The sequence below is a fragment of the Mizuhopecten yessoensis genome, unplaced genomic scaffold (genome assembly GCF_002113885.1).
Source record: "Mizuhopecten yessoensis strain PY_sf001 unplaced genomic scaffold, ASM211388v2 scaffold10045, whole genome shotgun sequence".
Taxonomy (NCBI): Eukaryota; Metazoa; Mollusca; class Bivalvia; order Pectinida; family Pectinidae; genus Mizuhopecten; species Mizuhopecten yessoensis.
In genome coordinates this window covers 597105-612245 of record NW_018408351.1, presented here as the reverse complement: position 1 = coordinate 612245, position 15141 = coordinate 597105, and the positions used below count along the sequence as shown (strand labels likewise).

At 36.5% G+C, this 15141-nt stretch overlaps 1 protein-coding gene across 1 annotated transcript in view; it reads right to left on the bottom strand.

Moving 5' to 3' along the window:
* The window catches only part of LOC110459374 (low-density lipoprotein receptor-related protein 6-like), a 45875-nt gene extending 43159 nt beyond the window's left edge, over positions 1–2716 (bottom strand). The window contains exon 1 of the mRNA XM_021511596.1: positions 2372–2716. Within this exon, the coding sequence (XP_021367271.1) occupies positions 2372–2477 (106 nt within the window). The 5' untranslated portion in view covers positions 2478–2716. The remainder of the gene's footprint in view (positions 1–2371) is intronic.
* Between the last annotated feature and the right edge of the window lie 12425 nt (positions 2717–15141).

The following is a 15141-nucleotide window of genomic DNA, read 5'->3' as shown; positions in this document are numbered from 1 at the left end:
AACAAACTCTAAAGTGTTGGTCTATACAACATTGGGGGCTATTAGTGATGTTTACTGAACAATCTCTAAAGTGTTGGTCTATACAACATTTGGGTATATCAGTGATGTTTACTGAACAAACTCTAAAGTGTTGGTCTATACAACATTGGGGGCTATTAGTGATGTTTACTGAACAAACTCTTTAAGTGTTGGTCTATACAACATTGGGGTATATCAGTGATGTTTACTTAACAAACTCTAATGTGTTGGTATATACAACATTGGGGGCTATTAGTGATGTTTACTGAACAATCTCTAAAGTGTTGGTCTATACAGCATTGGGGTATATCAGTGATGTTTACTGAACAAACTCTTTAAGTGTTGGTCCATACAACATTGGGGGCTATCAGTGATGTTTACTTGACAAACTCTTAAGTGTTGGTCTATACAACATTGGGGGCTATTAGTGATGTTAACTGAAAAATCTCTAAAGTGTTGGTCTATACAACATTGGGGTATATCAGTGATGTTTACTTCACAAACTCTAAAGTGTTGGTCTATACAACATTGGGGGCTATTAGTGATGTTTACTTAACAATCTCTAAAGTGTTGGTCTATACAACATTGGGGGGCTATTAGTTATGTTTACTGAACAAACTCTTAAGTGTTGGTCTATACAACATTGGGGTATATCAGGGATGTTTACTTAACAATCTCTAAAGTGTTGGTCTATACAACATTGGGGGCTATTAGTGATGTTTACTGAACAAACTCTAAAGTGTTGGTCTGTACAACATCGGGGGCTATCGGTGATGTCTTATGTTTCGGTCTACATCACACTGCGTTTTATATAAGTAATGCTTTCACGTTCTGTATGGTGTTTGGTTTACACAATAGTAGAGCTACCAGCAATTATACTACAGGATCTTACGTCAATAATTGTGGTAAACCTGGCTGTAATGTACGGTTTAAAATGACTGAAATTTATTACAGGTATATAATCAATACCGTGTATAGTGTTACGTTCCCCCTTTTAACCATGTATCTCGTGAATAACGCTCTATGACTGTGTAAGCATGGTCTGTTTTAGTTATGTATATACCCAGATACGAGTTGGTGGTGAAGAACCGCATAAATACATTCTAAATAAGTCAGATGAAAGAAGTCGCCATTTCACCCCCGGGAACATTTAAGATCATTTTTGATTTGATAGCTTTTAAATGATAAACCAACACATTACAAATGTTTATATTTTTAAGACAGTGACATAAGACCTACCAATCCACGAAGGCTATTGAGCTCACTCGGTCATCGTCCGGGTTAATTGAACTGTCGAACTAAATGCCAGTGAACCAAGCACAAGACCATTCGTCCATATTTATATATAGCGATGACGGTAATGTCATGGTCAGGTGGTTGTGTAAATTTATATAAGGTCAACTGAGAATCAGGTAGACGTTTTTGTATATACTAGTCTTTGTACGGTCTACGAGTACCAGGTAGCCGTTTCTTTAGTTTGTGAACAGTCTACGTTACGTGTACATGTAGCTACTGGTACCCCGACAGATGATTCTTTAGTTTGAACTACCTGATCGCCAGTAATGTGTATTGCCCTACAGATTTAAGAAGTAGAGCTCTGATAAATTTGCGTCTGTATAGTGTAACGCCATTAAATGGTACTGGCACGGTCTGGTATCGATTTAGTACCCGCTCTAAGGGCTATTTATAAATATATTGATAAACTTCATTTTGCATGACATATTAAATTTTTAGAAAAATAATTTTAATGAGATGTTAAACACATGCTATCAATGAAAGCAGAGAGGGGTAGACAACAGTCAGAAAATCCTCCGTATACAACACCAGCGTCTTATAGACACAGGTGTAGTTATCATAGTCAACATCAGTTACAGGTATACACGCTGGTACAAATCGATACCACCTTCTGACGAGGAATGGCTACCTTGACGTGGTGTCAAATATAAATATTACATATATAGTCATGACACCTTTATCTGCCAACATTGTATACGTTTTTGTTGAGACGCACTCCCCAAATATAGAACATATCTTTGATTATAATGTATCTAATGGAACATGCCTGTAATGCGGTACCGGTCGAGTGTGGACAATGTGGTTATATAAACGTTTACTAACGGGGTATAGACAGTCAGTGTCTCTGTGTAGATATTGTTTATGTCAAAGTCCTGGTCTTATTGCACACAAACGGGTTTGTTAGTCACACTACGTTAGTCCGTATATAATGGGTTTGGCAGAAATATTAAGGCTGAAGGCTCCGCAATTGTTGCACACACATACATACACACACGATCGTTTTAACCACACCCCTAACCTCACACACACAAACATTTATCCCACCAAAACTACATACCTTGTTGCGGTGGCGATGGCGTTTGGGCTGCTGCAAACGCCAAGATGACATATAAAACTCCAAGTGGACAGGCCATTGAGGCCAGTTTGTCCGAAACGTTCGCCATACCTGTTCACAGGTAAATAGTCGACTGTGTGCCGGTCTCTCGCTCGACACAATTATATTCTTATTACGGCGAGGTCACGGTCGGCTGGTTCCTCACCTGTGTCGGGTACTGGCTTTATTCAATAAGAATTACTCCGGATCGTTTCACCTGATTTTCAATGCCGTTCGTTATTCGATGTTGACCTTACCGTAGGCCTAATGGTTAACATTGTTCTGTATTGCAATGTGAAGCTTAACGGGAACAAAGTGCCCGCTACTTTGTGTTTAGCGGGCAGTGTTTGTATGGTGATTCGTTTTGATTAGCTCATGTAAGTATTGACACTGAAGTCTACATTCTTAGGGTAATGTAATAAAACAAGTCTGATTACGGGTTAATAATAAGGGGCATTACAATAACTCGTTTCTGTATTTTAAGTGAAATTTCTCCTAAATGAATATTTTGCAAACCCCTATAAAAGTTGTAAATGAGAAATCGAACTTAACGGTTTTTGTACACATAGGTTCTCAACTCGCCGTTACGCACGAAAATGACGGATCGTCCCTGATCTTTGAAAATCAAAAACACAGGTTAGATGTGACTAAGTGTTCTACTCCGTTGTTACACAGCGCGTGCATATTGGATTTGAAGACATTTTTTGTTTGTTAAAATTTAACTTTTAAATGAATGTAAAAAGTACAGGTAGTACGTGAATTAAGTGGAAACATCGTGTGGCTTGAGCGTGCGACCACAGACGTACAGTGTGCTTACAATTGACGGAGAAGTAATTATACAGTAACTTGTGACACAACGTTCATACACATTACTGAGACCCCGGATTCTAAGTCAGTGCTGAGACACAAGAGACGAGAAAAACTGTTAACAGACAACACTCGTATTTATTTCAGCACTCAGGACTAAAGTATTAAGGTATAAATATATGTTGACAAATATTGATAAGCAGTGGGTTTTTAATACATTTCTATGTCGTCCAAGCAGGTTTCTATAACTTCTGGTTTATATGTTATTTTACAGTACCGAGAAAAACTGGCTGTAAAAAACATTTCAATAGAATATCTCACTAAGCCAATTAATAGTTTACTGTTGCCTACATAGACAGTGGACTTTAGGCAGGATTATCACACCCATGTCATTCCGCGAGGACTAACTGACCCTTGTTAATTTCTTTGAGGACTAGCTGACAGGATTATCTCCCTTGTTGACATACACATCGCGGGATTCTATAGATGTGACAAGATCTAGAGTGGCGTCGCACCAGATCATATTACGTAAAGTTAATCCCATACAAACGAGTTTTGAAAGGACAGTAACATGTTCAGGTAAAGTCGTTTCCAAAGAAATACTCGCTCTTTCATAATTCAGTTCTTACTGGTCGTCGTCAAACTACCTCTGGTACAACACACCTCATATTATCTAACTGATAGTCAACAACGCACTTAGCGAATTAAATGTACAAACATCTGGCAACATTAATATTTCCCGGTAAATATTACAAAATATGCTGAAAAAGAGACATTATCTACAATTTTCTACATTCATTAAGGTATATTGCATTAACATGTAAACACCCTTTGGAGCCACGTTTTAAATGGCCTCACGACAATTCTCCTTCTTGTCACCCGTGCAATTCATGTTTCAGTTCTGTCGGCCATGTCATTATGATGTTAACATTGTTGATATTAGTAAACTTCAGGTTGTACAAAATGATATCGATAACTAATACCAAGTAGGTAAAATGGGAACAGGTTTGGTATAGCTTTTCTGCATGGGTAAACGCTATAAGGTATCCTATCGAGGCTCGGATATACGTATGATATATGTTAACAGCGGACGGATACCAAAATCCATTTTTCTTTGTCCATCAACTTTATAATATATAAACAGCCGACCATTGTTGAACAATGCTAGCATACCACTTCGTCAATCCATTGGTCAGTTATCGGTCTATACCTGAATACTTCGGTGTATCAAATACAGACTCGGATTCAGACCTATTTCCCCCTTATTGGATCCCCATATTGAATCCCTAGATTCCGAGAGTTTGTTGTGGGGAGTCCACAACGTTTTAAGCTGGGTTCTATCGCATTCAACTAATAGCGAGCTCAAGTAATTAGGTAGTACTACATTTAATGAAAATAACGCTATCTCATTTACTTGACATTGTATCTAACCGCTCCTCATGTTAACGTTCTTTCTAAGTTGAGACATATGCTTGCTGCTACAAAGTACACAGATCAAGACCACTGAGGACGATATTGGCCCCGTGTTAATAAATGGGAGAGGAATTTGTATAGTTTCAAACATATATTCTCATCCCTTTGATAGTCTAAGTTTTATATCTGTTATAATTGTATTATATTCTTTTTATTAAAAATGCTATTTTAACTGAACTAAATGTTTGATGATATTTTTGTTGAGTATCCGTATTTAAATGAGGACAAACTATGTTTTCCCTTTTAACCAACCGTATTTTTACGAATCCCTCACCTGTTAAGAGTATATACTAGCCTATAACGGGCTGAGGATGACAGATGTTGACGGAATTCTTCACCACATTAAATCTAGCAACTAGACAAGTTACAACAGCTGTTGCATAAACATATAATATACGTAAGGTTTACACAAACACTACATATTCTAATCATACCCGTCTTATGAAGTTCTTCTCAAACCAATAAAACCATGATAAAGATTCTTATTAACCCTAGTACCTTAACGGTGGACATCATAAAATACTGATTAACGAATGGTAGACAGTTTAGAAACGCTGATTAACGAATGGTAGACAGCTTAGAAACGCTTATTAACGAATGGTAGACAGCTTAGAAACGCTGATTAACGAATGGTAGCCAGATTAGAAACGTTGATTAATGAAAAGTAGCAATTCTTTAGAAACGCTGATTAATGAATGGTAGACAGATTGGAAACGTTGATAAATGAATAGTAGGAATTCTTTAGAAACGTTGATTAATGAATAGTAGGAATTCTTTAGAAACGCTGATTAATGAATAGTCGGAATTCTTTAGACACGTTGATTAATGAATAGTAGGAATTCTTTAGAAACATTGATTAATGAATAGTAGCAACTCTTTAGAAACGCTGATTAACGAATGGTAGCAATTCTTTAGAAACGCTGATTAATGAAAAGTAGGACTTCTTTAGAAACGTTGATTAATGAATAGTAGCAACTCTTTAGAAACGCTGATTAACGAATGGTAGGAATTCTTAGAAACGCTGATTAATGAATAGTAGCAATTCTTTAGAAACACTGATTAATGAATAGTTGCAATNGTAGCAATTCTTTAGAAACGCTGATTAACGAATAGTAGCAATTCTTTAGAAACGCTGATTAACGAATGGTAACAATTCGTTAGAAACGTTGATTAACGAATGGTAGCAATTCTTTAGAAACGCTGATTAACGAATAGTTGCAATTCTTTAGAAACGCTGATTAACGAATGGTAGGAATTCTTTAGAAACGCTGATTAATGAATAGTTGCAATTCTTTAGAAACGCTGATTAACGAATAGTAGCAATTCTTTAGAAACGTGGATTAACGAATGGTAGGAATTCTTTAGAAACGTTGATTAACGAATAGTAGCAATTCTTTAGAAACGTTGATTAACGAAAGGTAGCAATTCTTTAGAAACGCTGATTAACGAAAGGTAGGAATTCTGAGAAACGCTGGCTAACGAAAGGTAGCTATTCCCTAGAAACTTTGATAAACGAATGGTAGCAATTTTTTAAAACGCTGATTAATGAATGGTAGGAATTCTTTAGAAACGCTGATTAACGAATAGTAGCAATTCTTTAGAAACGTGGATTAACGAATGGGAGGAATTCTTTAGAAACGTTGATTAACGAATAGTAGCAATTCTTTAGAAACGTTGATTAACGAAAGGTAGCAATTCTTTAGAAACGCTGATTAATGAATAGTTGCAATTCTTTAGAAACGCTGATTAACGAATGGTAGCAATTCTTTAAAAACGCTGATTAATGAATAGTAGCAACTCTTTAGAAACGCTGATTAACGAACAGTAGCAATTCTTTAGAAACGCTGATTAACGAATAGTAGCAATTCTTTAGAAACGCTGATTTACGAATGGTAACAATTCGTTAGAAACGTTGATTAACGAATGGTAGCAATTCTTTAGAAACGTTGATTGACGAATGGTAGCAATTCTTTAGAAACGCTGATTAATGAATAGTAGCAATTCTTTAGACACGCTGATTATCGAATGGTAGCAATTCTTTAGAAAACGCTGATTAACGAAAGGTAGGAATTCTTAGAAACGCTGGTTAACGAATGGTATGAATTCTTAGAAACGCTGGTTAACGAATGGAAGGAATTCTTAGAAACGCCAATTAACGAATGGTAGCAATTCTGAGGAACGACAATTCATGATTAGTAGGAATCCTTGAAAAAATATCAACGAATTATAGTCATTCTTATAAACGCTGATTAAAGAATGTTAGAAATTCTTAGAAACGCCGGTTGACAAATGTTAGAAATTCTTCGAAACGCTGGTTAACAAATGGTAGGAATACTAGAAACGCCAATTAACGAATGGTAGGAATTCTGATGAACGCCAATTAACGGTAGGAATCCTTGAAGAAATATCGACGAATTATAGTCATTCTTATAAACGCTGATTAAAGAATGTTAGAAATTCTCAGAAACGCTGGTTGTCAAATGTTGTAAATTCTTAGAAACGCTGGTTCACAAAAGCTTGAAATTTTAAGCAATGCTGGTTTAAACAAATGGTAGAAAAGCTGGTTAATGAACTTTGAAAAGCAAATTAAACTAATTATAGTCATTCTCATAAAGGCCAATTAAGGAATGGAAGGAATTCTTAGAAACGCTTATTAACGAATGGTAAAAATCCTTGAAAAGCTAATTAACGAATGGTAGGAATTCTTATAAACGCTGATTAACGAATGGTAGGAATTCTTAGAAACGAATTCTTAGAAACGCTAATTAACGAATAGCAGGAATTCTTAGAAACGCAAATTAACGAATGGTAGGAATTCTTAGAAACGCAAATTAACGAATGGTTAGAATTCTTAGAAACGAATTCTTAGAAACGCTAATTAACGAATAGCAGGAATTCTTAGAAACGCAAATTAACGAATGGTAGGAATTCTTAGAAACGCAAATTAACGAATGGTTAGAATTCTTAGAAACGAATTCTTAGAAACGCTAATTAACGAATAGCAGGAATTCTTAGAAACGCAAATTAACGAATGGTAGGAATTCTTAGAAACGCAAATTAACGAATAGAAGGATTTTTTTTGAAACGCTAATTAACAAATGGTAGGAATTCTTAGAGACGCTAATTAACGAATGGTAGGAATTCTTAGACATTTTGATGAACGAATGGTAGGAATTCTTAGAAACGAATTCTTAGACACGCTAATCAGGGACGGTAGGAATTCTTAGAAACGCAAATTAACGAATGGTAGGAATTCTTAGGAAACGCAATTTAACGAATGCTAAGAATTCTTAGAAATGCTGATTTACGAATGGTAGGAATTCTTAGAAAATCTAATTAACGAATTGTAGGAATTCTTAGAAACGCTAATTAACCAAAGATAGACGTTCTTAGAAATACTGAGTCCGTCAAATTCGTTTTTAACTGTTTTGAGTTAGACATATTCTTAGTTTCGACATAAACGTACTTCTACATTTGTGACATACAATAGTTGTGAATGGGTGTTAAATTAATTATCATAGTGCAGGTTAATTGAACTGATTCGTGGTTCTATTGTTTCTATAACCAACGTTCCATATTCTGATTTGTGTTCACCATTAATGCTGGGCTTAACACACGAAACAAAACTAATATTAACATCAGCCAGTGTTCTAATCCAATTGTCAATTTAGTATAGTCGTATGGAAAATAATACCTGTTTACATTTAACCCACAGCACCGGTATCATAATATATATTTGTAACGTAAGCGTGTAATGGCATCACCACGGGATGACAGGCAGAGTAGATCTATCGGAATTTTATATTTCCTTTTCAAAATTAAATAGCTTTACTCATGTGCTATCTGATGCGAGAGACGTCTGTACACGACTACTTTGTAATCAGATTTTAAGTGTGACATCGGACCCACATATATAGGTTGTGGTTTAAATCAACAAGAAACTAGCCCCGTCAACCTTGCACCACCCATTACACCGCGTCTCCGCGTGATCCGGCTGGTTACAGGAGATACTCGGTTGAATACCCTGCCGAAATTAAAACTTTGTAATACACAATATGAATATCGTGTCACTCTTATACAACCATTCATAGACTATATATACCTGTCTGTGTTAAAATGTAGGACAAACTCACACGAATTAAAGAAAATAAATAGTATGCTCTGCCACACTGCCACCACTTCTTTGTATAGAGTGTCAATTCGTGCCCGATACCTGGCCCTCAAAAAAAAGAAATATTCAAATTCTAAAAGTTTGTTACGTTGTGCTGTATGGTAATATCACCTACTAAAATACGTAATGTCTCTGTTGTAATATCACCTACTAACATACGTAATGTCTCTGTTGTAATATCACCTACTAACACACGTAATGTCTCTGTTGTAGTATCACCTACTAACAAACGTTATGTCTCTGTTGTAGTATCACCTACTAACACACGTAATGTCTCTGTTGTAATATCACCTACTAACATACGTAATGTCTCTGTTGTAATATCACCTACTAACAAACGTAATGTTTCTGTGGTAATATCACCTACTAACATACGTAATGTCTCTATTGTAATATCACCTACTAACATACGTAATGTCTCTGTTGTAATATCACCTGCTAACAAACGTTATGTCTCTGTTGTAATATCACCTACTAACATACGAAATGTCTCTGTTGTAATATCACCTACTAACAAACGTAATGTTTCTGTTGTAATATCACCTACTAACATATGTAATGTCTCTGTTGTAATATCACCTACTAACATACGAAATGTCTCTGTTGTAATATCACCTACTAACACACGTAATGTCTCTGTTGTAGTATCACCTACTAACATACGTAATGTCTCTGTGGTAATATCACCTACTAACATACGTAATGTCTCTGTTGTAATATTACCTACTAACATACGTAATGTCTCTGTTGTAATATTACCTACTAACATACGTAATGTCTCTGTTGTAATATCACCTCCTAACAAACGTAATGTTTCTGTGGTAATATCACCTACTAACACACGTAATGTCTCTGTTGCAGTATCACCTACTAACATACGTAATGTTTCTGTTGTAATATCACCTACTAACATACGTTATGTCTCTGTTGTAATATCACCTACTAACAAACGTTATGTCTCTGTTGTAATATCACCTACTAACGCACGTTATGTCTCTGTTGTAGTTTCACCTACTAACAAACGTAATGTTTCTGTTGTAATATCACCTACTAACATACGTTATGTCTCTGTTGTAATATCACCTACTAACACACGTTATGTCTCTGTTGTAGTATCACATACTAACAAACGTAATGTCTCTGTTGTAATATCACCTACTAGCATACGTAATGTCTCTGTTGTAATATCACCTGCTAACAAACGTTATGTCTCTGTTGTAATATCACCTACTAACGCACGTTATGTCTCTGTTGTAGTTTCACCTACTAACAAACGTAATGTTTCTGTTGTAATATCACCTACTAACATACGTTATGTTTCTGTTGTAATATCACCTACTAACATACGTAATGTTTCTGTTGTAATATCACCTACTAACATACGTTATGTTTCTGTTGTAATATCACCTACTAACATACGTTATGTTTCTGTTGTAATATCACCTACTAACATACGTTATGTTTCTGTTGTAATATCACCTACTAACATACGTTATGTCTCTGTTGTAATATCACCTACTAACACACGTTATGTCTCTGTTGTAGTATCACCTACTAACACACGTAATGTCTCTGCTGTAGTATCACCTACTAACATACGTAATGTCTCTGTTGTAATATCACCTTCTAGCATATGTTGAACTGACGACGTACAGGTTGTTTCTCTGTCGACGGATGGAAACACGATATACAAAAAGGGACGTGGAATAAGCTGAAGTAGCGAACCTGGTACTATATTGTGATAAACAATGTTAGGTTCTTTCTGTCTATCTTATATAAATTCAATGGTTTGTGACATGTACGTAGTATATTATTGATAATGAGAGTTTCACGAGGGAGAGGCAAAAGGAGAAATGTTCTCCGGGACAATAATTCCACACAGCTATATTTTGGGAGAACAGTATACCTCCAAAGACAACACTTAGGGCAACAGTTCCTTCGGTAGCTATATAATAATAGGCGAACCTAAAGGCATTTGAACTCGCCTGACAATATACAATTGTTTCATCGTTTATTTGTTATTAAAACAGTCAAAAATACTTCACGAACACTTAAATAGAGAGTCAGGTAATAATAATATATAAGTACAGTTGTTTGGGGGCTATACCATATCATGAGAACACTATACCTCGTCTGACAACATTATATAGGTAAAGTTGTTTGGGAGCTATACCATATGATGAGAACACTATACCTCGTCTGACAACATTATATAGGGACAGTTGTTTGGGAGCTATACCATATGATGAGAACACTATACCTCGTCTGACAACATTATATAGGGACAGTTGTTTGGGAGCTATACCATATGATGAGAACACTATACCTCGTCTGACAACATTATATAGGGACAGTTGTTTGGGAGCTATACTATATGATGAGGGCACTATTCCTCGTCTGACAACATTATATAAGGACAGTTGTTTGGGAGCTATACTATATGATGAGGGTACTATACCTCGTCTGACAACATCATATAACTACAGTTGTTTAAAAGCTATACCATATGATGAGAACACTATACCTCGTCTGACAACCTTATATAACTACAGTTGTTTAAAAGCTATACCATATGATGAGAGCATTATACCAATTTTAACAACAGTATATAAGTACAGTTGTTTAAAAGCTATACCATATGATGAGAGCATTATACCAATTTTAACAACATTATATAAGTAAAGTTGTTTGGGAGCTATACCGTATCATGAGAGCACTATACCTAGTCTGACAACATTATATAAGGGCAGTTGTTTGGGAGCTATACCATATGATGAGAGCATTATACCAATTTTAACAACATTATATAGGTACAGTTGTTTGGGAACTTTACCATATGATGAGAGCACTATACCTGGCCTGACAACATTATATAAGTAAAGTTGTTTGGGAGCTATACCATATGATGAGAACACTATATCTCGTCTGACAACATTATACAAATACAACAACATTATATAGGTACAGTTGTTTGGGAGCTATACCAAATCATGAGAGCACTATACCCCGTCTGACAACATTATATAGGTACAGTTGTTTGGGAAGTTTACCATATGATGAGAGCATTATACCAATTTTAACAACAGTATATAAGTACAGTTGTTTAAAAGCTATACCATATGATGAGGGCACTATACCTCGTCTGACAACATTATATAGGTACAGTTGTTTGGGAAGTTTACCATATGATGAGAGCATTATACCAATTTTAACAACATTATATAAGTACAGTTGTTTGGGAGCTATACCATCTGATGAGGGCACTATATTTCGTCTGACAACATTATATAGGTACAGTTGTTTGGGAGCTATACCATATCATGAGAGCATTATACCAATTTTAACAACATTATATAGGTACAGTTGTTTGGGAGCTATACCATATCATGAGAGCACTATACCTCGTCTGACAACATTATATAACTACAGTTGTTTAAGAGCTATACCATATGATGAGAGCACTATACCTGGCCTGACAACATTATATAAGTACAGTTGTTTGGGAGCTATACCATATGATGAGGGAACTAAGCCTCGTCTGAAAACATTATATAAGTACAGTTGTTTGTGAGCTATACCATATGATGAGGGTACTAAACCTCGTCTGACAACATTATATAGGTAAAGTTGTTTGGGAGCAATACCATATCATGAGAGCATTATACCAATTTTAACAACATTATATAAGTACAGTTGATTGGGAGCTATACCATATGATGAGAGCACTATATTTCGTCTGACATTATTATATAGGGACAGTTGTTTGGGAGCTATACCATATGATGAGAGCACTATACCTCGTCTGACAACATTATATAGGTAAAGTTGTTTGGGAGCTATACCATATCATGAGAGCACTATACCTCGTCTTACAACATTATATAAGTACAGTTGTTTGGGAGCTATACTATATGATGAGGGTACTATACCTCGTCTGACAACATTATATAAGTACAGTTGATTGGGAGCTATACCATATGATGAGAGCACTATACCTCGTCTTACAACATTATATAAGTACAGTTTTTTGGGAGCTATACCATATCATGAGAGCACTATAACTCGTCTTACAACATTATATAGGGACAGTTGTTTGGGAGCTATACCATGTGATGAGGGCACTATACCTCGTCTGACAACATTATACAAATAGTTGTTTGGGAGCTATACCATATGATGAGGGTAGTATACCTCGTCTGACAACATTATACAAATACAGTTGTTTGGGAGCTATACCATATGATGAGAGCACTATACCTCGTCTGACAACATTATACAAATAGTTGTTTGGGAGCTATACCATATGATGAGGGCACTATACCTCGTCTAACAACATTATATAGGGACAGTTGTTTGGGAGCTATACCATATCATGAGAGCACTATACCTCGTCTGACAACAGTATATAGGGACAGTTGTTTGGGAGCTATACCATATGATGAGAGCACTATATTTCGTCTGATAACATTATATAGGGACAGTTGTTTGGGAGCTATAACATATCATGAGAGCACTATACCTCGTCTGACAACATTATATAAGAACATTTGTTTGGAAGCTATACCATATCATGAGAGCACTATACCTCGTCTGAGAACATTATATAGGGACAGTTGTTTGGGAGCTATACCATGTGATGAGAGCACTATACCTCATCTGACAACATTATATAGGGACAGTTGTTTGGGAGCTATACCATACCAGGCCACACTAACAGGGCCCGTATTCATGTAATCGTTCTCATGCACAAACATGTATTTTGTGCTAAAGCCCAATTTCTTGTTCTGGTTATAAATTGATAAAATGTTATGATTTGGAAGACATTTGAAGAGACTTTGATCCAATTACTGTTTTCAATGTTTACATTTGACAATTTGATCGTTTGGCATGCTTAGAATAACAGTTTGAGCACAGAATCCATGCTTGAGCATGAGAGCGGTTTCACTGATACGGGCGCTTAGCACAGTTCTTTTGAGCGTTTACCTCGCCTGACAACACTTTAGGGGAACAGTTCCCTCGAACACTATACTTTCACAAATAAAGATAATAGCGAGCCCTCGGCCACTTTACTTCTCCAGACAACACTTAAATGAAAAAATGTCATTTCCTGTAATTCGCGTATCGTTAGTTACCGGTTGAAAGGGAGATAAATCGTACGATATATTTAGAACCCGTCTGTTTAAAGAATAGGTACAATTACATGTATACCCGTACCGGCCAGTTACACAAGTGCCGAGGGTCTGTTTTACAAGAACCGGTCAGTCACACAAGTACCGAGGGTCTGTTACACAAGTACCGGTCAGTTACACAAGTACCGAGGGTCTGTTACACAAGTACCGAGGGTCTGTTACACAAGTACCGAGGGTCTGTTACACAAGTACCGGTCAGTTACATAAGTACCGAGGGTCTGTTACACAAGTACAGAGGGTCTGTTTTTCAAATACCGGTCAGTTACATAAGTACCGAGGGTCTGTTATCGAGTGCCGAGGGTTTATTACACAAGATCTTGAGTACCGGTCAGTTACACAAGTGCCGAGGGTCTGTTTTACAAGTACCGAGGGTCTGTTTTACGAGTACCGGTCAGTTACATAAGTACCGAGGGTCTGTTATCGAGTGCCGAGGGTTTTAGTACCGGTCAGTTACACAAGTGCCGAGGGTCTATTTTACAAGTACCGGTCAATTACACAAGTACCGAGGGTCTGTTTTACGAGTACCGGTCAGTTACACAAGTACCGAGGGTCTGTTTTACAAGTACCGAGGGTCTGTTTTACAAGTACCGGTCTGTTACACAAGTACCGAGGATCTGTTTTACAAGTACCGGTCAGTTACACAAGTACCGAGGGTCTGTTACACAAGTACCGGTCAGTTACACAAGTACCGGTCAGTTACACAAGTACTGAGGGTCTGTTACACAAGTACAGAGAGTCTGTTTTACAAGTACAGGTCTGTTACACAAATACCGAAGATCTGTTATACAATTGCAGAGGGTCTGCTACACATGACAACTGGTACAAATCTGTGATTCAAATACTGGTATACGACCTCTATAAGATACAGTGCACCATGTAACATGTGTCTGAGAAATAGAAATAAACTATACCACAGTGTTATAGCCGTTCTAGATTATATTCAACTCATTTAAACTTTATTTCATTTTTCATCCATACACAAATGCCACTCAAAGGATCGAACTGCAAATGAACAGTACAAAAGAAGAATATATATATAAGCATTATTATGAAATTTAGGTTCGATGTAAGCCCACCTGCCTCAGTGCCGAAAC